Consider the following 27,723-nt stretch of genomic DNA (forward strand, 5'->3'; position numbering starts at 1 on the left):
TCAAACTATAAAGTAATCCATGAATTCATATTTTTACCAAAAAAAAAATAAAAAAATCCATGAATTCATATCCATTTGGGATTTTGCTTGGGAGCAATGCCTACGTGGCACTGCTCCAAGCAGCTCACGGCTGGATTTAAATCTTGCCTGTGTCCTTGAATCTTCACCGTTCTATCATTCCACATGCAAAATTCATGTACTTAAGTGACTCTAAAACGGTTTTACAAGGTAAACCAAATAAACGAACCAGCAAACTGACCGAACCGATTCGGACGATGTTTAAAACCCCCTTTAGCTTTCGTCTTCCTCCTTTGATCTTGAACGGGAAGAAACGACTGTAAGCGACTGAGAGCTTCTATGATTGTTCCTCTTCAAATCTTTGATGGCGTTCCGACGGTTTGACACAGGCGTTCCTAAGCGTTGTCTTTCTGTAATCTAATACAAAAAATTTACCCAAAAAGGGCGCGTTTCTAATCCTACGAACCCATAAAAAAATGCAGAAAACATAATCCACTTAAATGGGATTTTGCAGAGAGAATTGTAGGCGCCGCTGATCTTTAAGCAGTTGTCCTCGCTTGACTATTCTCTTCGTGTATGGCTATCTTTTCTTCATTTGCTCTGTTTACTTAATTTAGAGGAAGACTCCCAGTTACTGTAGAATAGTAGAATCCTAGAATCCATGTTTTGAAAAAAATCAAAAGATAGCTACATGCGGTTCAATGTTTCAACTTTCCAATACAAAATCGTGAGATCCAAGTATGGAAGGGGTTCTTGTGGATCTATCGATCCATTGGTTAATAGATCATTAAATAGATTTTATTATGGATTGTCCGTGAATTTCGAGGTTAAGCTGATCGTTTTAGTATCCTGATAGGCTTGTGGGCAAGTATATTGCGTTCTTCTACTTCCTTTTCGACATTTAAAAAGGCTATCTGGAAGATTTTCGTAATTCTCTGAAGAAGAACAGTCGCTGAAGCTCTCAGTTCCTCGGAGTTTTGATTCGTTGCAGTCGCTTCTTTCTGTTCAAGATTGAATGAGGAAGACGAAAGGCAAAGGGGGTTTTGAAGCATCGTTCGAATTGGTTCAGTCAGTTTGCTGGTTCGTTCATTTGGTTTACCTTGTAAAACCGTTTTAGAGTCATTAAGTGCATGAATTTTGCATGTGGAATAATAGAACGGTGAGGATTCAAGGATGTAGGCAAAATTTAAATCCAGCCGTGAGCTGCTCGGAGCAGTGCCACGTAGGCACTGCTCCCAAGCAAAATCCTATTATTTGCCGTATATCTACCAAAACCCTTATAGCATGGAAAGATTATGCCACATCAAGTCAACACTTGACCATAACCCTAATTTGAAACTAAAATATTTCAACCTTAACTTTTCCTTCGATCGAAAAGTTGTTTAAATTTATAATGAAATGAGATAGATTCAAATCATCAAGACAAAACATGCACCACTAGTCAGAATAATGTGAAAATGATCGAAACATCTTTTTGAAAAACCATGCGAAAACTATACTTGACCTGACCAAGGGGTTCACCTACCCACATGATCAGGTGCCAATCCCCTGACCAAGTGAAAGCCTTTACCTCATCAAAGCCATGACAGATGGGTAAAGATTCCATTTGGGTGGCTCCAGCCATGTGTATCAGTGGAACCCACATGGGTAGACTGACCTGAAATCGGTGGAAAAGTGAGTCAACATATTAATTTACATTCTGAAAGTGAACAGGTTCATTGGAGTCTTTGACTTCAGGTTCAGGAGGCACTTTTGTTGATACCATTTGCCTCTGAAGCTTTGAAAACTGAACAAATAGTTCACCAGAATTCTTTGAACGTTTAATGTTATTGAACTGTGCTTGCCCATGCAAAGCTGTCGACAAAACCGTTAACCTAACAAGTTTAGGTTTCAAAATCTGAACTGTTGCTTTGTAATTGTTTGTTTGGCGGTTAAGATCAAATCTTTCTATAGTTAGAAGTTTGTTGACCTTTCAACAGTGTTTTATATTGTGCATGTGATATGATCCAGAAGAAGTAGGTTAAGAAAGAAAAAAGTTAGGTGTTCGTTCATATCTCTACAAGCTTACTCTGTATGCTATTTATGTTTTTCTTCTTATATTGTCCATTAGACATTGTAGCTAGACAAGATTTAGATCTACACCAATTTGGTTTTGGTTTGATCACCTATATGGTTTCTTAAATGTATGAATATTTAAATTCTGGGCTTTTCACTTGAGTGACGTATGCATGCATGCATTGAGCTATAATCTAACCCAAAAAAACAGTTAAATTAGGTACTTACCACTGCTAGGGTAGGAAGATTTTCACCAACTTTCTGATAAGAATGTCTCTTAATTGAGCAGTCCTTTCAAACAATTCATTATCCATTTAATGAAAAGAATAATTAAATGTTAATTTATTTTCATTAATTATGAGTAAACCGTTATCCTTCTCAACTACTTGATAATGTGAAGATCAGCACCAACACTCACATGGTATCCGTGAATTTATTTTCATTAATTTCACGACCAAGGGGGAAACGGACGACGGAGGAAGGGACCAACCGCACCAAATCGCGGACGATCCATCGGATCGGACGACGGACGGAGAAATCGGAAGTATGAATAAAATCAAAGGCAAGAAATAGAGAAACAAGTCGCACCAGTAACACTACCACTATTTGTGAGGTAGGCAAAAAAATAACAACAGTATAACAAAACACAAAAACCACATATTCAAGTAAAAAATATATAAATAAGAAAAAAACCAAAAAGAACTAATCGGAATTACGGACGGAAAAAACCGGAAAAAAGGGGAAAACCAAACCCCCCCCCCAAAAAAAAAAACCCGAGGGGGGCCCCCCCCAACAAGCGGAGCGTCGGACGGTTTCGTTATCCATTTACACCCCTAATTCCTATGTGGAACCGGTATCTGAAGAACAGCCAAATGATGATTTAATATATCCGAGACCATAACCCTATGTTCCTTTATATATTGCCCCACTAGGTTCTACCCACTAGGTTCCCATAAAACCTAATTGGACTATATAAATGATCTTAAAACGATTATATCATATATCTTGTAAGTGCACAACCATACGCTATTTATCTTGAAATTTCTCTGTAGGTACAGTCTGGTACATTTCCTACATTAACATAAGATCATGGCGACTTTTTTCATTTCTGAAAATATAACTAAACCTTGCATGGTAACTATGTCAACATATTCAATGAGTGGCATGGAATTTACACGCAAAGTGATATTTGTCATGCCTATTTCCAGCTAATCCTTATGAGATCAAGCCATAGTTTTTAAACATAATGCAAACTACATGCAAAATTTATATGCATTTAGAGGGAAAACACAAAAAAATGTCATATTCATTTTGCAAAAAATAAACTTATAAATATTTGTCAAATTGAACATTCAAAAAAAAATAAACTCTCACTAAACCATAATGTCATCAAACAACACAACACCCATATTAGTAGTGTGCTCGTGAAAGGGCTTAGGCACTATGCCCTTTGTTAGCGGATCCCTAAGCATGGAGTTTGTCCCAATATGTTTTATCAAAATCTAACCACTCTGAACTCTTTTTTTCATAACCAGAAACTTGATATCTATATGCTTAAACTTTGAAGAGCTTTTGTTGTTATTAGAATATGTCACTACTGAGTTATTGTTACAATATATGTCCTTTCAATACCCTTAACTAAACGCAGCCCTCTGATATAATTTCGCAGCCATATACCATGATTAGATGCCTCATAACAAATTATAAACTCAGTGGCCAGGGTAGGGGAAGCTATAAGTGTCTGCTTAACACTTTTCCGATAAATAGCTCTTCTTGCTAACATGTAAACAGAGCTTGACGTGGATCATTTACTATCTTGGTATCCAACATAATTAGAGTCAATATACCTGATGATCTTTAGTCTGTCTAATCTCTGATAGGTGAGTATATAATTCTTTGTTCTCTTTAAATAACACATAACCCTTTTGGTTGCTCTCTAATGATCCATTCCCGGATTACTCAAGTATTTGTCCAATACTCCTGCTATGAATGCTACGTCAAGACAAGTATAAACTTGGGTATACATTAGATTTCCTACTGCCGATGCATAAGGAATATTTTCCATTTCTTTTACCTCAAGTTTATTATTGGGGCAATGGTTGAGACTAAATTTGTCTCCTTTAGCTACTAGCGTATCTCCTAATGCACAATTCTTCATGCCAAATCCATCAATTTTTTTGTTGATATAGCCATTTGTGATAAGCCAAAAATATGTTGAGAACGAACTCAATTGCAACAGAGGTTAAAGGAGATGGTGAAGCCTCTACTAGAATTGCAAAGGAGAGAAGGCTGGGTTTGGGTGTAGGAATTTTTTTTATTGGGCACAGTTTTGAAAAAACAAGTTTTAGGCTCTTTTTGGTATCAATTATCATTCTCAATTATGAGGTTTTTTCATTATTTTAAGTTGTTTGGCATCTATTATCAGTTTTATTTTTATTTAAAATACTAGAAGAACTTTCAAAATCCATAATGAACTTTTTGTCTATTATGGACTATGGAGAGAATTTCATTCTCTTCATTTATGCACAAGTTTACTTAAAATTTTATAGTTAAGATGAGGGTAAAATAGGCAATACACTTTTTTTTTAATTTTTTTATTTTTATTTTTTATAAAAACCATACCGTTTGTTATCACTTGTTCACTATTATTTTCTAACAATTTTTTATTTTGACTCCAAACTTATTTTTCATTCCATAATTTATTTTCAACAAAATTCACCAAACCATTTTTCATTCTTGACCAATAATGAATTCTTGTACTTATTTCTTTTAAATAGGCATAATAGAGAAAGAGAATTGATACAGAAAATAGCCTTAGTTATTTGCAAGACCTATGTTTTTGGATTAGAATTAAAACTGATCGTTTTTTAAATTCACAAAAACAAATCAATTTATCAAACGCATTTCAACTGTTTCTGTTATTCTACCACAAAAACATGACAGCTATCTAAATTAAAATTGTAGGCCCATCACCAGGGGAATCTTTGTCCTACGCGAGTTTGTTTTTGACATGCAAATGGGCTATATTACCCAAAAAAAAGAATAATGGGCTAAAGCCCAAAACCTTTATTTACAACAAAATCCTTTTAAAAGTGTTTTTATTTTTTGTGCTTTTTCTTAGGTTTTCATTTGCTGTGTACACAAATCCATTACGCAGCGTTGTACCGAATAAGTTGAATCGCCATAGAGTTTCGCATCCAAAAAAACAACCGACCTCTGGCTGTGGAGAAAATTGCAGCGGTCGATTTCTGGTTCAGCCCCCAGCTACTCCGGCAACGGCGAACCTGGCTCTGGTGACTGATGTCGACCTCAATTTTTCTCTGGTAAGTTGTTCTGTTCCTCAAGTTTCCATTATTTATTTTTAAATTTCTTTGTCGTTCTTCTTCTTCTGTTGCAGTCCTCTTGTTTTCTCCAAACTCTTTCTTTCTTGTATTATATTTCATCTCTCTTTCTTACTATCGTTCCCGTTAGTATTGTCTCAGTATCCCTGCTTTCTTCTCTGGTGATCATCCTCCTTCCTGCTATTCATATTCTTCTTTACCACAGAGTTGTCCAAACAAGGCAAAGAGAGTTCAACTGCGGACATTCACAGAGTTGTTGATACCTTTTATAAGGAACATGGCAGTAGAAATGGAAAAAAGTACTGCAAGACAAGGTTAGTGTGAAAATGCTGAACAAGATTCTCAGAGATCAGTTCAATTCACAATTTATTATTATTATTATTTTTTTTGTGTGGAGATTAAAAGGATATAGGCATGACACATGAGTTTGTTTGTAATAGCTTTCATGGTATCCGGTGTATGTTATAGCATACTTATTGAAAATGTGATGATAGAAAAGAAAGGAAAAATAAATTACTTTCATTAAAAAAAATAAAAATTAGAGAGTTGAAAGTTATACTTGAATGCCTTGGTCACCTATGCACAGCGCTTAGTTGGCCCTCTAATGCCTTGGTCACAATGAAACTTACTCCTGAAAATCGTTTTCCAGAAAAGCTAGGGTTTTGGTGTTTGTCCATCACCTATTCCTAACACATGCAAAAGACTGTTCAAGGCCTCTATTTGTAGAATATCAGAAGCTTCTTGGCAAAGGATACACGTGTCAAAAGACAAGTGCATTTAGGGGTCTTGTGATAACACTATTGGTTGACAGCATAGGACTGTAGGATACTGAATTCCGACAAATGAAGTCTGCCATTTTGTACATTTGCAAGCTAGTTTATGCATATTACCTTTTGATGGATTAAAAGGATTGGAGGATATTAGTGCTGGATCGGTAATAGCCCTGATTCATGATAAACTTGGAGAGAGTTGTTTGAGGTGGCATGGATATGTTCAATGGAGGCCATTAAATGCCTTGGTCTAGAGGGAGCAAGTTCATGCAAATTGAGGGAACCAAAAGACCTTCAGGGGGACGGGGCACTTGGATAATCATAGCGACATAGTTAACTTAGGCCTTGCTTCATGTAAGACTTCAAACAGAGTTGATTGTGACATCGTCGTTGTTGTAGTGGACTAGGTATGAGGCTCAATGTTGAGCAATCATTATGCGGTTCATAGCTAAGTTGGGTTGACAGAGTCTGTATTGCTTTTGTGTGCTCCTTCCCTCTATTTTATATCTCAAATTTTGTTTCTTCTGGAATCTTTGTAGGTAACACCATTTAGTTTGCATAGCTGAGTTGTTTTAAACTGGTTGGAGGATTTTTGTCGGAATGTTAGAACAATAAATGGTTCTATACACAGTTAATGTATGAACAGATTCAATAGATCAATTGTTATATGAGAAAACTCAACTCTTATATGTCTATTGAATTGTAAATATTGATTGTGTGTCATACATGATGTGTGTAAAGGGCATATATGAGGTATTCAGTTGGTTTTGAGAGGGTATTGGGAATAATAGGGGAATATATTGACTTTGAACTGAAGGGCATATATTAATGACCCTATATGAGTTTACATACCTGTAATTTTATGCAAGAAAGAGGATAAATGAGCCTCCTACGTTCCTTAAAGATTTCCACATTTTGAATAGATCGTGACTATGAATAGCTGGAACTCTCTGCGCTTTCCATAGAGGAAGAGAAATAAGAGTTTTCACTTGCATGGTTGTTATAGGATTCAAATGAACCAAAGTATTTGCTATTAAAAATCATGAAACAATTCTCCCCCCCCCCTCTTGTACAAGAACCCAAAACTATAGGGGATTAACTATGGCAATTATCATGATCTGCTTGAAGGATCTCCTCCAAACCTAGTGGGATTTCCTGATAGAACATCCAAGAGCATATAGCATCAGGTGTGATCTTTGACGTCCAATCGGCAGCCTTATTCGCTTCATGCCCCACATGAACTAACCGGATGCAACCCGCACCCTCCATAGTAGAGCCAATCTCATCAACATAATGGGTGAGCCTACCTCTTCTACATCTGTTTCAAGTAGAAGAGGCATTAAGCAAAGACCAGCACCTGTGCATAAGCCTTCGATAATGGCAATCAACTCTCGCTTCAATCACCCGCACCAAAGGGATCCTCTTCACAAAACCACCCCGGAACCCACCCTTTGAATCACGGAACATGCCTCCTATCTAGGAAAGGCCACCGTCCCAACCAACTGTGGCATCAACATTCACTTTCATCCACCAGGCAGGGGGAGGTCTCCAAGACACCATTGCAACCGAACGAGGCACGTAGACCATGCACAAAGCACCATTGAACAATAATCTTCAATTAATTACTTCCCATTACTAGGTCTCATGAGATCCACTTTATGCAAGTCTCGGTTCCCCTAGAACCAAAGAAAATAGGTAGCACATGCGAACTGTAATTGCCCCCCCCCCAAAAAAAAAAAAAAAAAAAAAAAAAACCCCTTTGATAGAGCCCTTGCGACATTCCCTTGGCAAAGCTGCAATCCCTTAGGACATGCTGCATCCACTTCATTCTCCCATTTGTGAGCAGGCGTTCATGAGTCACCGTCCACAAAAAAGTGAAAAATATGAAATGTGCATTGGCACTTTCAGCAACCAAATCACCTCCCAAAAAAGAGTTTTCACACCATCATTAGAGCAAATCAACCGACAGAAGCTCATAGGCTGATCAAACAGAGCATGAAACAATACTAAATTATGATGGTCAGAAGAAAATAGGGATAGCTTACTAAGGTGTGTAAAGCTCATTCAGAAAATAGGGATAGCTTACAAAGGATTAAGGGACTTCTGTCTTTGTTCATATTGCCTGCCATGGGGATGGGTTGATATGGAGGGTTTCCCCTCTTAAATTGAGAAAAGTCTAGAGATTGATAATGTGTTAGATGGTAAGTTCCATACTGCGAAAGACTTGGAAAGGCACAGGTCATATTGTAAGTATGGGAGAGATAAGCTACAACTAGAAAAATTTTATGTAGAATATTTCATGATTAATTGTGAGTTTGATTACCTTGGTCATATGCGATCTCTATTAGGAATTATGAGCATGATTGATCAAAGTTAAAGTTAAATGTGCTCTTTTTGGAATTGGGAACACTGAGTGAATCTTTGATGACCTATTTATCTTCTTTATTCTTGGAGAGATGTAAGAAAATTACACACATTTAGGGTCATGAATGTTTGCCTGATGCAGTACGAAGTCGATGATGCTCCTTTACTGTTTCCGATATCCTCCCAATACTGTCTGAATGCCTTAGTCTAGGGATCCTCCTTTGACTGTGGCTAAATTAAAACATTTCCAGCTTTTTTAAGCAAAAAAGAAACATCCTGTTATATTGTAATAAATCTTAGTTTTTATGTGTATGAAGCACATTAAGGAGCCACTTGGCACAATGATAACGTTGTGTCATTTTGATCAAGTAGTCATGAGTTCGAGTATGGAAACAGCCTCTTTATGAAAGCAGGGGTAAGATTGCATACATTATGAGTCTCCTTAGATCTGCAGTGATAGGAATCTTGTGCATTGGTGTAACCTTGATGTGGTAGAACTGAGGGTCAATAGCCAAGATCTGTATAAGAACCAACTTGAAATTAGGGAGAAATAGGGGTGCACAAAAAATTGATTTGGGTGTGTAGGGCAGAAATTAGGGTATCCCCAATCAGGGTATTGGAATTCTTCTTCTTCTTCTCTTTGTATATTATTATTTTTTTTTATGGATGATTTTAGGGTATATCAGGAATATGATGAAAAGAGAGATTGTGAAACAATTCTGAAAACTAGGGATTGGTTGCTTGGTTAACACAGGGTGTTACGGTTTCAGGATAGTTTGTTGAGATACCCAGTCTTTAGGTGTACTTGGATCTTGGATCAAAATTATGGAATGATGAGTGAAGGTGATGCTCCAAAATGTGGGGACAAAACTGATGGAGATCTAGCTTTGATCTGCTCTAATTCAAGAAATGGAACAGTTCTTAAAATGGAATAGAAGGATATTCCCTTTCATGGGTTAGGTCTTCTGGCATGGTGGTGGTCTGGTATACTAGCTATACTCTCCATTTTTCTTCTATGGATGGATTCTCTGTTTACCCCTAAAAAGTTATCTGGTGTAGACTCATCAAATGAAATTCAACTTATCTAAAACAAGAAGTAAACTAATTAGAAGGATTAACTAAATCAGGAGCCTGGAATGATGCTGATGAAAACACCCCAGAATCTAGTTTAAAATCCAGGGGTGTTGATTCTAGACATTGTCAGTCTTTCTTTTTCCCCTGGTTCTTTATTGGTCCAGAAATAGGGGTTCATCATGGTCTAGTAGAATTTTAGTTGTAGTCAGATTCAGTTCAAGACATTTAAGCTTTTCGCATGTTGGCTCATAATTTGGAACTAAGGCTGATGACCGGAGGAGATCTATTGATATCCAAATTCTTTCTTTCCATCTTTTGAATTCCTGATTTTTAGTACTGGTACTTAACTCCTAATTGCTTCAATTGTTGCTTCTCTATTTAAAATACATTGATTATTCCAGTTACATCATTGTTTTGCATCCCGATTAATTAGTAGATGACCTGGTGGCTTTTGTTGAACAGTTGACTTGGATGATGGAAAACTTCAGGGGTTAGTTGCTAAAGGTCAGGAAGCTTTTGATGCGTGGACTTCCCTTATTGAAGAGATAGAAGAAACATCATCTGTAAGAGATGTGTTCTGGCTGAGTGGCAGTAGACTAGCTTTCTAGTTTTGCATGAGCTGTATTCGTGTCAAGTGTCTTGTTGTATTTTGTTTATGTATTAATGTGTTAATTTTGATTGAAGAATTTATCAGTGCAAAGCTCTTATTGCATTTGCATGATTATTAATAGGGATAATTACTGTTGTCCCCCTATACTATAGCTTAATTACTACTTTATCCCCTATATTTTTTGAAATTATTAATCCTACCTTAGACTTTATTTATAATTATTGTTGCCCCCTACCGTTAAACTTTGTTACTTAAGTGATGACGTGGCAACTTTTATTTATTTAAAAATTCCAATATAACCATAAGGTTTTATTCTACTTATCTACACTTTATATTAAATTACATTATTGCCTTCCAATATAACCATAAGGTTTTATTCTACTTATCTACACTTTATATTAAATTACATTATTGCCTTAGTAATTAGGAAAAAGTTAACCCTAATTTAGTAGCTCCTTATTTTTTAGCTTTTTTATATTTACTTTTTAATTTGGTGTTATTTTTAAGTTTTTGTTATTTGCTTTCCAATTTGTTGTTATCAATTTGAGGAAGTTTCAACTTCCATTAGGATTTCATTTACTTACTATCTAATTTGGCATTATCAATTTTAGGAAGTTCCTTTTCTTAGAAAAAAATAATTTAGGTAGTCTTTTTTTGAAATCCAAAATAATAAGACTACAACTCCAAAATTGGTACTTGATATGGTTTTTTTCTAAGTGAGGATAGTATTGTGTTTTGACTTCTTAATTTTAGAAAGACAAAATAAACATTAAACATTCAACTGTAATGGTCTCTTAACACTGTTAGAACTAAGGGGGGCAACAATAATTTCATAAAGAACGAGGTTCTTTTAGTAATTAAGCCATAGTACAGGGGGGCAACAATAATTATCCCTTATTAATATGCTGTATTGATTATTGCTTGTTGATTCTCAAAATAAATTCTGGCTTCAAGTGCTTTTTAACTATTCTGTAAATCAAATGGATTGTTGGTTCTGATGTATTTTGCTTGCTTACTTCTTTTAAACATTTTTCATTTATTTATCGTGAGTAAAGAACTTGGGCTTTGTTTAATGACTGTTTTTGCTTTTCCCAATGAGAATCTTCCTTTTAATACTGTGATACTTTTTCAAGAATGACATGATTAGTCTAAGGGTTAAATTCTGTCAGTCCCCCATACTTACCCCATAAATACCCAGACACCTCTTTTCTGATACCCTAGAAAATCAACTCCTCCCCTGATATAGTGAAATTCCTAAATTTCCCTCAGCCTCTTTATGCCTTAGATTTTTATTCTCTTTTGTAGTAAAAACTATCCTATGTGTTTAACCTATATTCATATACTTCATCCAATATACAAGTATACAATTCAAAGGTCCAAAATAAAAGATTAGACCACATCCAATCTTGTGGTCATGGTCCTGCATCAATAGTAGTCTCAATTTATCTATTTGCAGTTTTGAATAATGTGAACCTCCAGTTATGAATTTATAATGCTATTTTTGTTTCTTGTATGCTAGAAAGGCGGTAATATCTCTGGTTCAATTTGTGCAGGAAGACATAGGAAAGATATCTTTGGTGTATGAGTCTTTCCTATCTCAGTTTCCTTTGTGTTATGGGTATTGGAGGAAGTATGCTAATCACAAGGCACGCTTATCCACCATTGACAAGGTTGTTGAAATTTATGAGCAAGCTGTGCAGTCAGCAACGTACTGTGTTGATCTGTGGGTTGATTACTGTAGCTTTGGTATGTTGCTGTTTGAAGATCCATCTGATATCCGAAGGTATATTGGATGCTCTGAAGTTTAGAAGTAACTCTGGTGTAACTATAGCTTTGACGGATTAATTGGTAGATGCTAGCTACTAAATACTCTCCCTAATTATTATTATTTTCTTTCTAACCTAGTTTTACTATTATACAAGACAATTGAGTTGATAGGATCCTTTCAACACTTCTCTTCTGAACTTTTAAATCTGCTCTCTGGTCTTCTAATATTATGTACCTACAATATAGAATGCTTGATGCTTTTTCATAATAGTATCTCTCTCTCTCAAATTTGTCTGACAGATTATTTGAAAGAGGATTATCATTTGTTGGAAAGGACTACTTGTGCTGTCAACTGTGGGATAAATATATTAAGTTTGAGTATTCGCAGAAGCAATGGAGTTCCCTAGCTTACATTTACATGCAGATTCTACGATTTCCAACGAAAAAGTTACATAACTACTATGATAGGTGTGTTTTGCCTCATCTGATGGTTTTGATTATTGGGAAGGTGTCCATGTCTACAAAGGGTTGGTGAATTTATTTTTGCTTATTGAAGATCCTTCTGTTGGTACTAGTAAAGCTATATGCATGCGTTGACATGGTTTTTTTTTTGTTTATGAATTACAATTGTGAAGTATTATCATATTAGAATGAATTGAAAAATAAATTTAAATTTTTGTAATTACAATAGAATAAGTTATATTAGAATTACTAGGTTAATAGGTTGGTAGGACTATAATACATTTAGATGGTTTCTTAATGTTTACTGGCCTTTTTTTGGTAGATAGTGAGCAAGTGTGATAAGAACCCGATATTCCACAAAAATTAATACCAATACCAAGAAATTAACAAAGATAAACTGGTGTCAATGGTGTCAGTCACCCCCACAGCATACCATGCTGCACCTCAGCCATAGGTTGCCCAAAACCACTCACATAATACATTCCATCCCCTCTCCTCTCAATTCCCCCCATTTATAATCCCCTAATCACACTAACCCTCTGTCTCTCCCCTCCACGTGGTGTGATCTCATGATCCCAGGGCCCTAACAGATTGCAATTCTTATAGTTGGGCTTTTGTATAGTAGCATGATATGTAATAGACCTGTAGGGTTTTCTTCCCCAAGTTACGTAGCTGGATTAGCTCCTTCACTTGCTCTTTTTCCATGGTGTGGCAACCCATGCTGCCTTGGAGGATTCTTTTGTGATTGGTTAGCATGTAGCATTGCATCATTTACCAATTTCCATTGCATCCAGGTGAGTAATGCAGCATGAACTCAAACAAAAGCTTGGCTAAGAGTGGGGGTTTTTATTTTTATTTTTTTATAATATATATAATTTATGGTAAATATATTTACTAAAAAATAAGTTTCAAATGTGGTTAAGTATAATATATTGCTCCCTTATGTGAGGAACAATGAGTAAGGTCATGGATGAAAAAACTTCATCCCTTCCCAATGTTAAATATGTAACCTCCAAGTTCCATTCTGTTTAATACTTGTATGCGTAAAAGGTCTTCCTCTGTCTGACACTTGATTACCCTCGATGGAGAGTCTCACTGAATTCTTGGAAAGAGTCTTGGTTCATCCCCACCATATGGACCTCACCGAGATCTCGCCTCTCTCTCGCTGCAACCATCAAAATTTGCCAGAAATTTGATTTTTGGCTGGAATTTGTTGGGGATTCAACTTCTAAACATCTTTAAGACATCTACAACATCAAATTATCATCATTCAAGCATATTTCAACTAGATCTTCAACAAAGGTAAGATTTTCCCTCAAATTGAATTTTTTCAAATAGAATGTTCTACAATGGGTGTGTGAGTCTAGTGTAAATATATGTTGATCCACAAGCTTTGATCTACACTTTCATGGAAACCAATTTAATGTGACATTTAAACTGATATGTGACATACTACAATGATGAGTTGACTTGGGAGTCATATGTGGCCACCGTTTAGAATCAGTTGATGCAAAATGCTGAGTGATACTCTTGCTGTCTTGTAGTCTTGTAATCTTATTACTCACATACCCTTGTGATTGTGAACTTATGGATTATGATTTATGACTTACTAGAAGTCTAAAACTTCTTATGATTGTAAAATTTTGAAGACATTTAAGTTCTTTGATAGTTTGATGTGTAATGTATTTGATACTTTATAGTTGATAACATGAATTACTTGATATCTCTACATTACATGTTGTCTAACCTTGCATTTCACAACATTTCGGTTTTACACATAGGGTCGACTTAGAAGACATACTTAGGGTTATTTTCTCACAAATCTAAGGCCACCAATGTGTTCAAAAGGCCTTAAGGCTAAATACCAAATTTCAGCCCAACCGGGGCCCTAAAACCCACCGAGATGGGTCACCGAGATTATGCCAAAATCTTGGTAGATCTCGACCGAGATCTCTCTATTTTGGAGTGGCAAGCAAGATCTCCCACCATGTCAGCTGCTACAGGTCATCTTCTAATGTGTGTTCAAAGATTTTAAAGTACTTCACCAACTTGGCGCTGCCCAAGGTTCCAGCCTCAATTTTGAGGCATTCGATTGGTCAGGAACTCGATAGTCGATATTATCACGGTTTTGGTCAAAACCTGGTACTTTATTCCTTGTGATAAAACTCAATGTTTCATTGGCTTGTCAAAAGTGGTAAAAAATGAGCTGGTTAAAGTCGATCAAAACTTTCTATTTTTTTTGGGTTGAAACTAATCAAAATGATTGACATTTTTTAGACATTGTCGAAATATATTGGAAACTCGGGAAACAAAGACATCTCAGTTCACGTTTCAATAGAGATCTTGAACTGTGTTGTGGCCCTTTTTGTCTGCTCTTTCTGGGGGCTAGGGACTGGCCAGTATAATAGCAATGGTGAAAGCGTGAATATATTCAATGGAAATTCATATGTGATGTACTATTTGTCCCCAGTTATTGATGTAGTTCTAGATTGGTTGGGGACCAGCTAGAAGCTAATTCAAACCTGATACGGTCTGGAACAGGTAGATAGAATAGGTCGAACTTTAGGGTTAGGGTTTGATGGGTTTATGACTTTATGTCAAGTTGATGTTGGGGAAACTACCAGTGAAGGTCTTGTTAAGTTTTAGTGGTGAAAGGTGATGTGATTTGAAGTTGCTACAATTTAAGGTCAGGGTTTTGTGCTTTGAAAAGAGAGATAAATGGAATTCCTAGGGCTTGGCTTATCAGAATTCAGCCTAACTGGAATGGCTTTGTTAGGATGGAAATGAGGAGTAATTGCTAGCTGTGGGAAGTAGGGTTCATTTTTTGAAGGTTGGGAGAGATTGGTCTAGGTTTGAGTAGAAAGGGGAATGAGTTGGATCAAGTTTAGAACATTTGTTTATGGGTCTTTTCCGCCCGCTGCGGGGGAGGGGGGGTGATAAGTAACTGATCCATATTTTGGACTGCTCTGATGATTGGGTTGATCTGGCAGTACATGGAACGGGCAAAAGGGCCAGAGAATGTGGGGGAATATAGGTTTTGGTACTTTAGAGGGTTAGATTAAGAATGGAAAGGGTTTGGCTATACAGAACTTATTCTTGGAAGATGATGGAGAACACAGACAGATATGATTGATGTTGAAGATCCTTCAAACCAATATTGAATGTAAACACCCACTGGAGAGCAAAGAGATCTTGAGTGAACCAGGACTTTCACAATGCTTGGTGTTGATTGGATCAGACATCAATTAGCCAGCTTGGCTTCAATCCAAAAGGTGTCATTTTGAACAACTATTACCACCAGACTTGATCAAACACAAGTCAAAAATCTTCAATGTTAAACAGCAGCTAAATGCTTTTCATAGATATTAAGTTTTGTCTTCAATGCTTGATTTGCTTACTACCTCTTATATAAAAGACATACAAATAGGCTTTTATACTATAAAAGAAAAAGCTTAATTCAATCCTTGACCTATTAGGTAACTTAAAACTAACTAGGAAACTGAAATAAACTCAAAAATAAATGCCTAATCCAGCGTCACTAAATGTGTGAAAAAAATTAATATAGTCACTTGATTTGAAACATTGATTGACTGGTTCAGTTTAGGAAGAAAAGCGCCAAAGTAAAACTACTGGTTCAGTGTAGGAAGAAAAGTACCAAAATAAAACTAAGTATGGAACCAGAACATCTAATCCTTGTGGAATCTAATTACCTATATTTTAGTCTCAGAAAGTTGGATATTACATGGTAAATCATTTGATAGAAACCTGACATGTAATAAACTCAACCATTCACATATTCCTAATTGAACAAGCCAGTTTCTGTGATGAATTTGGTTCACATCTCTTTTTGGCCTTCATTAATCATCTACCGAAGTTAGTGCAGTTCTTATTCCATTTATTATACTCTGTTACTAGTTACGTTATGCACACACACACACATTTGATAAATTAGTTTGCTTTAGCTTTCTCTTATTACTTGGTAAACTTGTCAACAAGTCATGTAACCTTGGACAATGCTACTTATTGGAAATTTTCTCACAAATATTTCAGCTTTAAGAAGTTAGTTTCCATTTGGGAAGAAGAGATAGGATGCCAGAGTGCCTGTGTCACAAGAGTGCAATCAGAAACCTTAGATAATATTGAGAGCAGAGAGGATTCAGCTTTTCAAAACGAGGAAATAGTCGCCATCATCAATGACCTTGTGGATCCAGCAGCTGGCTTGCGTAGGGTTGAAGCATTACAGAAGTATTTTTCTGCTGGAGAACTTCTCTATCAGAAAGCAAGTCAGATAGATGCAAAGATCCATTGCTTTGAGAGTCATATAAAGAGGACTTATTTCCATGTAAAACCACTTGATACCAGTCAGTTGGATAATTGGCATCAGTATCTGGACTTTGTTGAGATGCAAGGAGATTTTGATTGGGTATATATTGTCCATTGCAGTTGTGTTAGGTGGATTTCTGTCTGTTCCTTGGTCATCACTTAAATTTATATCTTTTGCTTTTGACAGACTGTTAAACTATATGAGAGATGCTTAATTGTCTGTGCCAATTACCCTGAGTTCTGGATGCGTTATGTTGATTACATGGAAACTAATGGTGGAAGGGAGTTAGCAAACTTTGCACTTAACCGAGCAACACAGGTTTTTCTGAAGGTATCGATTAGTCTAGGTTAAATCAATATTATTTAGCTGACATTCTGTTGGTTACTTAAATGTAATATATGATAATCTCTCCCAAAGTAGATTCCTTATATGGTCTTGTTTGTGAAGAAAAATTAACCCACCCCCTTCCCAAGGAAAGAAGAAAATAAAATAAATTGCCAAGAATAAATTACTGAGCCTTGGTGAAGCAAAAGGAGCATAGAACTGTAGCTCTACATAATAGAGGAAATTCAATAATATGATAAGGAAGTTCCATCTTTGAGAGCTTTCTTACTGAATACAAATTTCACAGGCAGTTGATATCTTGAAGTCATTTGAAATGGAGGACCAGAAAAGAAACACTGTTTGCACAGTGTTTATGTGGTGTTCTATAAAAGTATGAGAGAAATAGTTCCAAGGTCCTGTGTAGATGCCAACAAGTATGCATGTCAGTTTAATGAGAAAAATATTTTGATGAGTTAGGAGTTAATTGAAGATGCAGCCATGGTTGAGTGGAAGGACAAACAAGATTCATGTATCAACCTATGATGCAGTGTGAATGCTTGGAATCGCGGCAAGGCAACCATGGCAATGGAGATGGGTCGAGAAGTAATCAAAACCAACAGGGCAACAAGTTGCCTGAGTAGGTGCCCATGGTGCCTAGGTGACCAAGGAGCTTCAACCGTAGGCCTCGCCTTGATAACTATGGTTTCGTGTGAGGAATTTTTCCTCCTTTGCCAAGTAGTACAGAATGGAGAAAGGGTGTAGTCATGTAAGTCAAATGCTTTTCTGCTATTATATGATGTGTAACTTATGTACTCCAAACTTTGCATGATTTTTGTGTCTAGACTCTAGTATGAGAAAACAATAAGAATTTTCCCCCTTTTGGGACGGGCTAGTAAGTTGCAGTTTGGCTGCTAAGAGCAGCCTTGGGTGTAGGGATTCTCCCTATATCGGCCCAAACTGGGGTAATAGTCAGGATTTTATATAAACATCTAATTGGTTATTAGTGGCTTTTTGTTTAGTTATTGTTTGAACTTTTAATAGGGAGTCCAAAAGATACTGCTCACTTGAACAGTGATCCAGTCTATTGTTGAGTCCTAGTTTGAGTTTGAAAGCTATGTCAGCTAGAGTTTTCGTTAATAAGATGTAATTGCTCAGTTGAGCCCTATGATTTGCTTAATAAGGTTTTTATTTGTAAGTAAAATACGTGCTTGGTGTGTTCATCAAGTGCTCACTTGTTGAATGCTAGGTCATGGGCTCATGTCCTGGAGACAGTGGTAAGGCTGCATACATCTGACCCTCCGCAGGCCTTGCTAAGTGCTGGATCCTTTATTGTAGCTTTTTGAGATCCATTAAGCTAGTCCATCCCCTCCACCAAATTTTCTCTCTCCCTTAAGCTGGCAAGTTCAATTTCCATTGAAAGCTCTTAAAAATCCTGCAAATTCTAGATCTTCAAGCATTCAAGTTGTTGTTCTTCTGACTCATTATGTTGAATCAATCCCCGTCTTCAATGCTACTAACCTTCTGAATCCAAACCATCTTCTTCCTTTAATTGTCATTTTCGCACACTATCACTTCCTTTCTCAGATCAAATTAATCATTAAAACATCCCCAAATCAGGTCTAAATCATCTTTCCCATCCCCTTGACCTTCAAATTTGAAGTTGTTCCAGTTTTTTCATGCAAAATTCCTGACTTCCTAGTCCATCTCTTGAACTCCCTCACACTATATATTTAATCCAGTCATCGAAATTCCCCAAACCTTGACATCTTTTTCTAACCATAAACAACGCTTAATCTCCTTCTCTGTCTAAGCCAACTACAAAAACTACCCACATCTCAGTTTTCCTGAAGAAACCTAAAATTTTCACAGCCCAAACCAACACCCAGAATTTGAATTTGGTTGAGTCTTAACCAGCCAAAACCGTAGATTCCCCCAAGATTCTGTTTCCTGAAACCCAGTAACCAAACCCTAGTTTGCTGTTTCTTCTAATTCTGCAATATTCCACCCTCTGCAAAACCCCAAACCTTCACTGATAGATTCCCCTACACTCAATTCACATAAACCTACCATCAGCCTCTAGGTTCTACCAAACCCTAGCTCTAGTGTAGACCAACAGCTAAGGGTGTCAATTTGGTAAAGAAACTGTCTAATGAAACCAAAACCCCGCATATAATACCATACCATGCTGAACTGTTTAAAAAACAATAAGTTACAGTTTTTAAAAATGGTTTCTATTATGGTGTGGCATAGTAATGATTTTGGGTGCAGTTCCAACTTTATGTACTGAAACCATGCTGCATAAAACTGTTCATACTGTTGCTGTATCGTTTATGCCGTTCTTGTACCATTTTACACTGTTTTTATACTACAACTCTACCGTACTGTTTAATATCATATATTTACCATTTACATATACCAATTTTATACTGCAATCATACCGTACCTTGATGATACAGAAAGGTTTTGTAAAATGCAGATACAAAATAGTATAGTACGGTTTTGGTTTTGGGTATTCATTTTCTGTACTATACCAAAACTGTAGCATCTGACACCCTTACACAAAATCCTTTTTAGCCTACCTGAGCTTACCAGTTCATCCAGATCCTAAATATTGGCTCCTGGTTAGATCCTTTTCAATCTCGGACTACATCATGAATTGCTGTCCAATTTTAAGCCAGTGATAGGTTTAGGTTGAAAAAAGAGCATAGCAGCTTCCTAATCTTCTCAAACAGTTGAGATTGAGCCCCAGGAATTTTGTGATGGAAGGAGAAGCTATAGCAGTGGGGGTGTTAACAATAACAACAGCAACAATAACAACGAGCCTTTTCTTAACTAATGGATTCTTGCTTTCTAATCAGCTCTATTTGAGCCAATACTATATACAAGGCCTAACCTATGCGTATCCTTTTTACCAATTCTCTTAAGGTTATCATAGGTTTGCCCTTAGTTCTTCTAATCCTTCGATTTGAATTAAACCACTTGTCTGTACTGGGGCACTTAAAGGCCTTCATAGAACATTTCAGTGCCAGCACGATTGACTTCTCCTACCATTTCATTTATTAGAGCTTACCTAGGTCAGCTCTAAGATGATCATTCCTTACCTTGTCGTTCCTAGGTCTGCCACTAATCCATCTTAGCATCCTCATTTTTGCTACATTAGTTTATTTATATGACGCTTCTTGACAGCCCAACACTCTGCACATAGATCATAGCTGGTCATGTGACTGTCCTTTAAAATTAGTGATAGATCTTTCTGATTGCATATTCTAAAAGTATTTCATCAGAATTAAAATAATATGTTATCAACATTGCAAAAATCAGTGGTATACTCAAGTTGTAAGGTCTGCTGCCCAGAGTTGCATCACATCACTAAATTGACACCAATTCCTAATTAGACGGTGAAAATGTTTACTCACTCATGCTGGCACTTGTTGGGATCAGAACATGAACAGAAAGCTGTTATATTAGATATTTAATGTAAAAAGACGCTGGATAAAATCAGAATTATGAAAACATGCACCATTAAATTGATAAAAAAATGAAAGAGAATATAATCACTTGTCACACCTTTTTTTTTAATGCTTGCATTTACTCTACCTTGCTAATTTTATAATTTTAACCACTGCTTTAGGGTTTGCCTTTATTCCCTGAACAAGGTACAAGACCTTGTATCTCTCTGATGAGTTGATACTTTTAGATTATGTATTCTTCATTCCCCTTCTATCTTTTGATCAAACAGCTAGCTTGTATGAGCTTTTACATTTAAGCTAAATTGTATCGGGAACTTTCCTTAACAGACTGTGTAGCATAGCCACTAAGATTTTGTTGGAGATTTCTTTACCCAGTAGTTATAGTCACTGTAGCGGTCTTAGTTCTTCCTTTTGTTCGCAGCAAGTGCCAGCAATGCATTTTTTCAGTGCAAGGTTTAAGGAGCAAATAGGAGATGCATTTGGTTGCCGTGCTGCGTTTCTTAAAGAAAATCTGGAACTAGGCTCCAGTTTCATTGATTATGTTGTTAAGGAAGCTAATATGGAAAAGCGTCTGGTATGTGATTTACCCTTTGCCTCCCCATATCCTCCCCCATTTTTGGTTGGGAATGTAAATTTCTATATCTTTTCCTCTTTTTCCAGGGGAACTTTGGAGCAGCTTCTGATGTATATGAAAAAGCACTTGAAATGGCAACAGCGAAGCAGAATTTACGGATACTTTCCATTCTTTATGTGCATTTTTCTCGCTTTAAATACATGGTTGGTTACCCAAATTCATACATTTGAACTTCCAAAATTAGTGTTCAAATGGACCTTTACATAATGTAATTGTTTGGCTACTATTGCTGTTAGATTTTTCTGTATCATACATTTATGGGAACTATGTGTTTCCTTTATGCGGTTTAGACTACTTTGGTTGTTGGATTTAGTATTAGCACAGGTATTACTGAAAAGAACTAAAGTGTTTCTTCCAAAAGGAGAGAAGAACTAGATCTTTTTGAATGTCAAAATTCTTCATTTGAAGGAAACTTTCCTCTTACTGCAAACGTGCATCTTTTGGGCAAAAACTCTATCAAGAAATGATCTCTTTTCTTTTCTTTTCTCCCTCTTTTTTTTTTTGTGTGTTTTTTGGGGCAAGAACATCTGGAAGCCCGCCCTAAAAGAGGAGAAACACTGCTAGATTTATTTTCCAGTTCTTTATGACTATGCTTATAAGTGTAAAAAGAAACCAAATCAACCGCTGGATGAATGCTTGCTTGAGCAATTTGCCTTGTATGCTTTATCATCATTGATTGATTGATTAATTAATAATGTGATGCTGTTCCGAAGAACCAGAAATGAAGAGAACCTGGTTATTAGATTAAACCAAGAATGGATCAATAGATTTATTTTTGGCTGCCCATGGGCTTAAATGGGCCAATTCTATGAGCTAGTATGAGGGATGCAAGGGTTTTTATTTTTATTTTTTATTATATATATATATATATATATATATATATATATATATATATATATATATTTTATGAATAAAAATATATTAACCAACAAGGAGAAAATAAAAGGGGGAGAGAGAGGGAAGAGGGGGGGGGGTCCAATCTTCAAGGGAGAGGCTGAAAAGAAGAGTTAAGACCACAGGTAACAACAATAAGCTTGTTCCTTGGGGTGTCATAACCGGGGGATGGGGGATAGACTGTAGCCTAGAAGAAACATCAAAATAGATGGCTTTCCAAAAAAAGTCAATAGAGCGAGATTTGAAAGTCCATCTACTGAGGTTGCGCTCCAACCACAGATGGTGTATGGATGTGCTAAAGACCATCTTGCCAACCTGATCACAAGTGGACAACCCGGAATAGAGTCTCAAAATCCAATGCCAATCCCGAGTGAAACCGAAAGAGCGTCTCAACTGGGGCCAAATGGAGGCTAAGGCTTTTCCCTGAAGGAGGTGAGAAAAGGGGCAAGTGAAGAAAAGGTGCTCAAGGTCCTCTGAACCACTCTAGCAAAGAATGCAGTTAGGGTTAACTGGGATATGACAGCTAGAAAGAAAGCTTTGGGTGGGGAGACCAAGGTTGAGGGCTCTCCAGATGGTAAGGGAATGGCGAGGGATGTGACCTTTAAACCAAACCAGGGGGGTCCAAGGGGCAAGGGAGAGAGGGGGGGGGGAGGAGAGGGAGGGATGCAAGGATTATGTGGAACTAATGTTAGTTTCTATTTTAGTCTTATCCTTTTTATAACGGTGTTTCTAAGTGGGTTGGAGCTTTATATATATATACACATGCAAGAATCAACCATTGTATTGTGTGGAAAACTTAGATTGTAAAAAGTCCCTCAACACATGCCTTTGGGTTTCCTATTTTGCTTATTGTACTAGAGTTTTAAATAAAGAGTAGGGAATCATGTCACACGTAACGATTTGAAAATAATTTAGCCTTGAGATTACGAGTCCTTATGAGAGATGGAGCATGGTTCTGTGGGAGGCAGAAGTCAGAACTGCTATACTGTGGGCTGGAGTTTGTGAGATTCATTCTCCACAATTTGGTTAGTGGCCTATTGTATCCTCTCTCCACAATTTGTTTAGTTCATGAGATTCATTCTTCTATGGAAGGTCAAATTTCTCCCTTACGTGGACCTGCGCATGTTGGCTGTGTTTCCCTCTCTCTTTGGATTTGTTACTAGCTTATTCCATTAATTGCCATTTTGGTGCAGGAACTACCCCTATATCAGTCATCCAATCCTTTGTAGCAGCAATTCCTCCGGTCCCCCCACTCTCCTGTATGGTGCATTGTGGCAGCTACTTACATGATCTAGTTTCTATTTTCCTTGTAATTTTGTTTCTATTCTTTATTTTGCTTCATTCCCCATTTTTATTTGTATGCACTGCTATTTCTTCCTTTTAGTAGGTATTCCTTACTTTCTATTTGTTTTTCATGCCTAAATTAATGAGCATTGATCGTAGTTGCGACAAGATATAATCATCCTTCGACCAGCATGCTGATATTGCTCTTCTGGGGTGTTATAGAGAGAATTGTTTTCTAGGTCTTTGTAAGCTAGATTACCAGGTTTTGGCAATTAGGAAGTATGCTTTTCCATGAGTGTTTGACGGTAAATCAAGAACAGTGGAAGAGAGGAGTGGATAAGCAAATCTGTTCTTTCAGGCTTTTTCCTAACCGGTTGCCAATAGAATGCAGTCATACGGTTTGCAATCAGTACAAAAACAGTAGTGTAGCCTGGCCACAGAATGTCCAATCTGTCCCTCCCATAGTTTCTTTTATGAATGTTTTGTTCTGGATTCCATGCTTTTGGTTATGGCATTCCCAAATGTGGATGTGAACCATATAGGGTCTTCCTTTCCACTACTAGCTGTTCCAATATCCACAAAGCTGTATTCTCCTGGTTTCCACGTAACTGTGTGAACTAGGCAAGCCATCTTGAAGGCCCAGCTCAATAGGAATTGTAACTTGGAGCTCCCCCATTCTTTCTATACCCCCCCACCCCCCGGGTGGCAGTGGGAACCTGAGGGTCAGAAAATAAAGTAGAAGGGGAGAGATACACATTTGTCATGATTATACACTCTCTCTCTCTTTCACATATGAATGTAGGAGGGGGGAACAAGAGAGATGTGTGATATTGTATGAAGTGGTGACTCCAGAGCTGTGTTGCAAGTAAATGTGCAAGGACAAGGGAGGAAAAATGAAAAGAAAAGCAGGGTTTCATTAAGCTTGGCCCTTGGTCAATCAGCATATTTCTCTTTGTTGAAGTGGTCATTAATTGATGATGAAATAAAATAATTGCACCTAGAACACAGGAAGGAATGAAAATACGTCCTGCTTGGTCGTCCCATTCTTGCTTATCCTGACCCACCAGTTATTATTTCATGTTCCGAAAGAATATACTGAAGAACTGGCACCTAATATGATAGCCTCCCTTTGCTAGCATCCCCTATAACTCTGAAACATTGGAGGTGCCACCTCTGAAAAAAAATTCTATCTTCTTCCCCTTTCAAAAATGTAATATCCAATACTAAATACCCCCCAGTTTCTGAAGTTCATTTTCTGCTACTCCCTTACCTTACTTGACAATGAGTCTACCAGTAAGCCTGTAATCCTTTCTTAGCAAATTAAAAGATATTTGATGGTTCATGACTTGATTATTTACACATGCATGATTTTATTTACACACTTCCATAGCTTATGGTGCTATTGAACTGTTAAGTGCAATTGTATGTTTTCTAATTCCAGACTGGTCGACTGTAACCAGATCAGATGTATGGACTAATATTTTGCATTATTCCTTAAGCTCTGATTCTAGGAATATATTTTATGGCATGAATTTTTTGAGTGTTTAAGAGGAGAGTTTGCACTTCAGGTTCCATTACTCTGCAAATGAAAGTCAGCTTTCGCTGAGTTTTTCTTCTGTTTTGTTTTGGTCATGTAACTCAATATATATGTTCGGCTCTCTTTTTAAACTTGTCTATTTGTCAATCATATTAGTTCCTACTTAATCCTTATAAACTGGTGCATTCAGTTCATTGAATTATTTGAGCTTATTATTTGGTTTGTTTACTGGAGGGCTATTCAGTTGTTGCTTTGTGGGGTCATTCTTTTAGAAAAATATTACTCCTTGTTAATCATGTTGCAGATTCGAAACATTCCTTTCTTTTAGTCATGCAGCGGATATAGTCTGATGTTTGCATTTACACAGAGATAGAACCATTAGTCCTTTTCTGACATTTACTCAGATGGAATTGTCTGTGATTTGAAATATTCCTCTCTTTATGTAGATCACTGGGAGCATAGATGCTGCTAGAGAAGTCTTTATGAAGGGTATTCAACATGCTCCTTACAGCAAATTGCTTCTGGAGGTATCATCTCCCTTTGGGTCATCTAGATCTCCTTTCACCATGATACTTTTCTGTTGATTGACTTTGTCTTGATGCAGAAGAATGAATTCTGGCCCTATATGTTCATAATTAACAGATCATAACTATTCAATGCTGTAGTAAGTGGATCCAGTTAACCAAGGATAATACATTTCTGTGATAATAGTATACCACTACTACAGTTACTGCTCTATTGTTGTTATTATTATTATTATTATTTTTTCCAGTGAATAAATTTATTCAATACTGAAGAAAAAAGGGCTATAAGGCTTCAGTTGGGGGAAAAAGAAATAGAACAAGAGCCTATCTTCAAACAGTTGAAGCATTGGCTGAAAGAGAAATAGAAACAAGACTCCAGGAGCAATATGCATTTCCCTTTGGGTTTCAGTACAAGAGGAATCAGCCACTGCAAAAATATTTGCTTTTGTTCAAAGGAAATGGAATTCCAGATCTGTTGAAAGTCCAAGTACTTGTTGTCCATTTCCTGAAATTTCATTCCATCCATGTATGTTTGATGGCTGGGTGGAAAAGTACTTAGATGCTTCAACCAAAGAGAACAAGAATTAGTAGCTTAGAACCAAGAGAAGGAAGGATGAGATGAAAAGAGAAGAACAGGAAGTAAAGAAAGGGAAATGGTGAATGAGCTTTTTCTCCCTTATTCACCTTTTTTATTCAAATAGATATTGATGCAGCACAACCAGAAGTTACTGTTCACGCTACAATAGCATGAACAATAACCTAGATGATAATTTTCATATTTGGTTGGTCCCAAGTCCAGCTTGCATGGAAATATATTCAAATTTGGTGGGCCCAAACTCCAGTTTGCAAGGAGATAAAATAGGAACTGTTTTCGTGGGAGTTCTAGAGATTTTGTTTAGAATTTTGTTATTTATTATTGGGATAATCATGTAACCAAAGTTTTTATTTGGGTAGGATATCTAGGATAAGCTTTAGTTAGTTTTAAATTCCTAAGAGTCCTAGTAGGATCAGTCTTTTGTTAGTTTTAAATTACCAAGAGTCCTATTATAGTTGTTTTTCGTATCAAGTATGTTTGTTTTGTTATTTAAACACTTGTAATCAGTTTATTGAGCATGGAATAGAAAAAAATGAATTGAAGCTTAAGCTTTGTGCGTTTGCAGCTCCCCTTCTCTCCTCTTTTCTTCTTCTTCTTTTTTCTTATGAGTGTTCTTCTCTCTCTTCCTCTTCTTCAAGACTAATTCTTCTAAGATTTCCCTTCTTCCCCCTGTCTTCTTTATATCTTCTTTATATCCTTCTTTCTTCTATATTCTCTCCCCCATTAGATATTCTTAGGAATTACACAAAATTTCCTTGGGAAGGTAAGTAATAAATAAAAGCAAGAAAAGAACGTACAACTTAAATGACTCATAATAGACATATTGCTGAAATTCCGCTACCACATAAATTCTACCACTTTCAAAAGGCTGCACAGAAAGACAAGCTTCCCAATTGAATCGCAGATGGAAGACCTAGAAAAAAGACTTCATCAACCCAATTCCATTTTCTGCTGTCGGAATAATTCTTCTGCTTTTGAGTCTATGGTGTTATTGTTAGTATGTTATTGGTCTTATGCTTATCATTGTTTGTTGTCTGTAACTATTGTTGGATGTAAATTGGATGGGAATCTTGGCACAAGCTGTAGTGTATGTTTACTAGGAATCAGCCTATAGGACCCTTGTCATTGTAATGGCTAGACTATCCATGTCTCTGTAGTTAACCGTTACATAGTTTTGCAGGGCCAAATTTCTCTGTTTCAGTATTTCAACGGGTTCTGCTAATAAATTCTATGTCCACATTACATATCTTACAGCTTCATATTGGAAAGGTCAATTTTACTTTATGTTTGATCACTCCTGATACTTCTTGGTGATTTGCTATTTCTTAGGGATTAATAAACTTTGAGATGATGCACCGAGGACCGAGAGAGATGAGCATCATAGACTCTATTGTATCTAAGGCAATATCTTCAGAGGCAGAAATATCACAAGGCTTGATTGCTAAGGATCGTGAGGACATTTCAAGTCTATATTTGGAGGTCAAATTTCATGCTAGTCATGGATTGGAAAAGAAAAATTTTAACTGGAAATAAATCTCCTTTTCTATTTTAATGTTTGTTATTCTTTTTTTCTTTCTTTCCAATCTTTTTCTATTTTAGTGTTTGTTGTGTTTGTCAATCTTATAAATTTATGTATCATCTTGTTCCACATTCTTCTTCTTTCTCTTAATACGTTC

At 36.6% G+C, this 27,723-nt stretch overlaps 1 protein-coding gene across 1 annotated transcript in view; it reads left to right on the plus strand.

Moving 5' to 3' along the window:
* Positions 1-275: 275 nt before the first annotated feature.
* Positions 276-27,723, plus strand: part of PRP39-2 (Tetratricopeptide repeat (TPR)-like superfamily protein) — a 36,469-nt gene continuing 9,021 nt past the window's right edge. Inside the window, exons 1-12 of the mRNA XM_089143619.1 lie at positions 276-337; positions 5,195-5,396; positions 5,620-5,728; positions 10,085-10,185; positions 11,786-12,015; positions 12,300-12,467; positions 16,512-16,884; positions 16,972-17,115; positions 21,001-21,153; positions 21,240-21,356; positions 25,375-25,455; positions 27,377-27,526. Coding sequence (XP_088999745.1) covers positions 276-337; positions 5,195-5,396; positions 5,620-5,728; positions 10,085-10,185; positions 11,786-12,015; positions 12,300-12,467; positions 16,512-16,884; positions 16,972-17,115; positions 21,001-21,153; positions 21,240-21,356; positions 25,375-25,455; positions 27,377-27,526 — 1,890 coding nt within the window. The remainder of the gene's footprint in view (positions 338-5,194; positions 5,397-5,619; positions 5,729-10,084; positions 10,186-11,785; positions 12,016-12,299; positions 12,468-16,511; positions 16,885-16,971; positions 17,116-21,000; positions 21,154-21,239; positions 21,357-25,374; positions 25,456-27,376; positions 27,527-27,723) is intronic.

Source organism: Hakea prostrata, chromosome 2 (genome assembly GCF_041222555.1).
Source record: "Hakea prostrata isolate BN-2017 chromosome 2, UWA_Hpros_2, whole genome shotgun sequence".
Taxonomy (NCBI): domain Eukaryota; kingdom Viridiplantae; phylum Streptophyta; class Magnoliopsida; order Proteales; family Proteaceae; genus Hakea; species Hakea prostrata.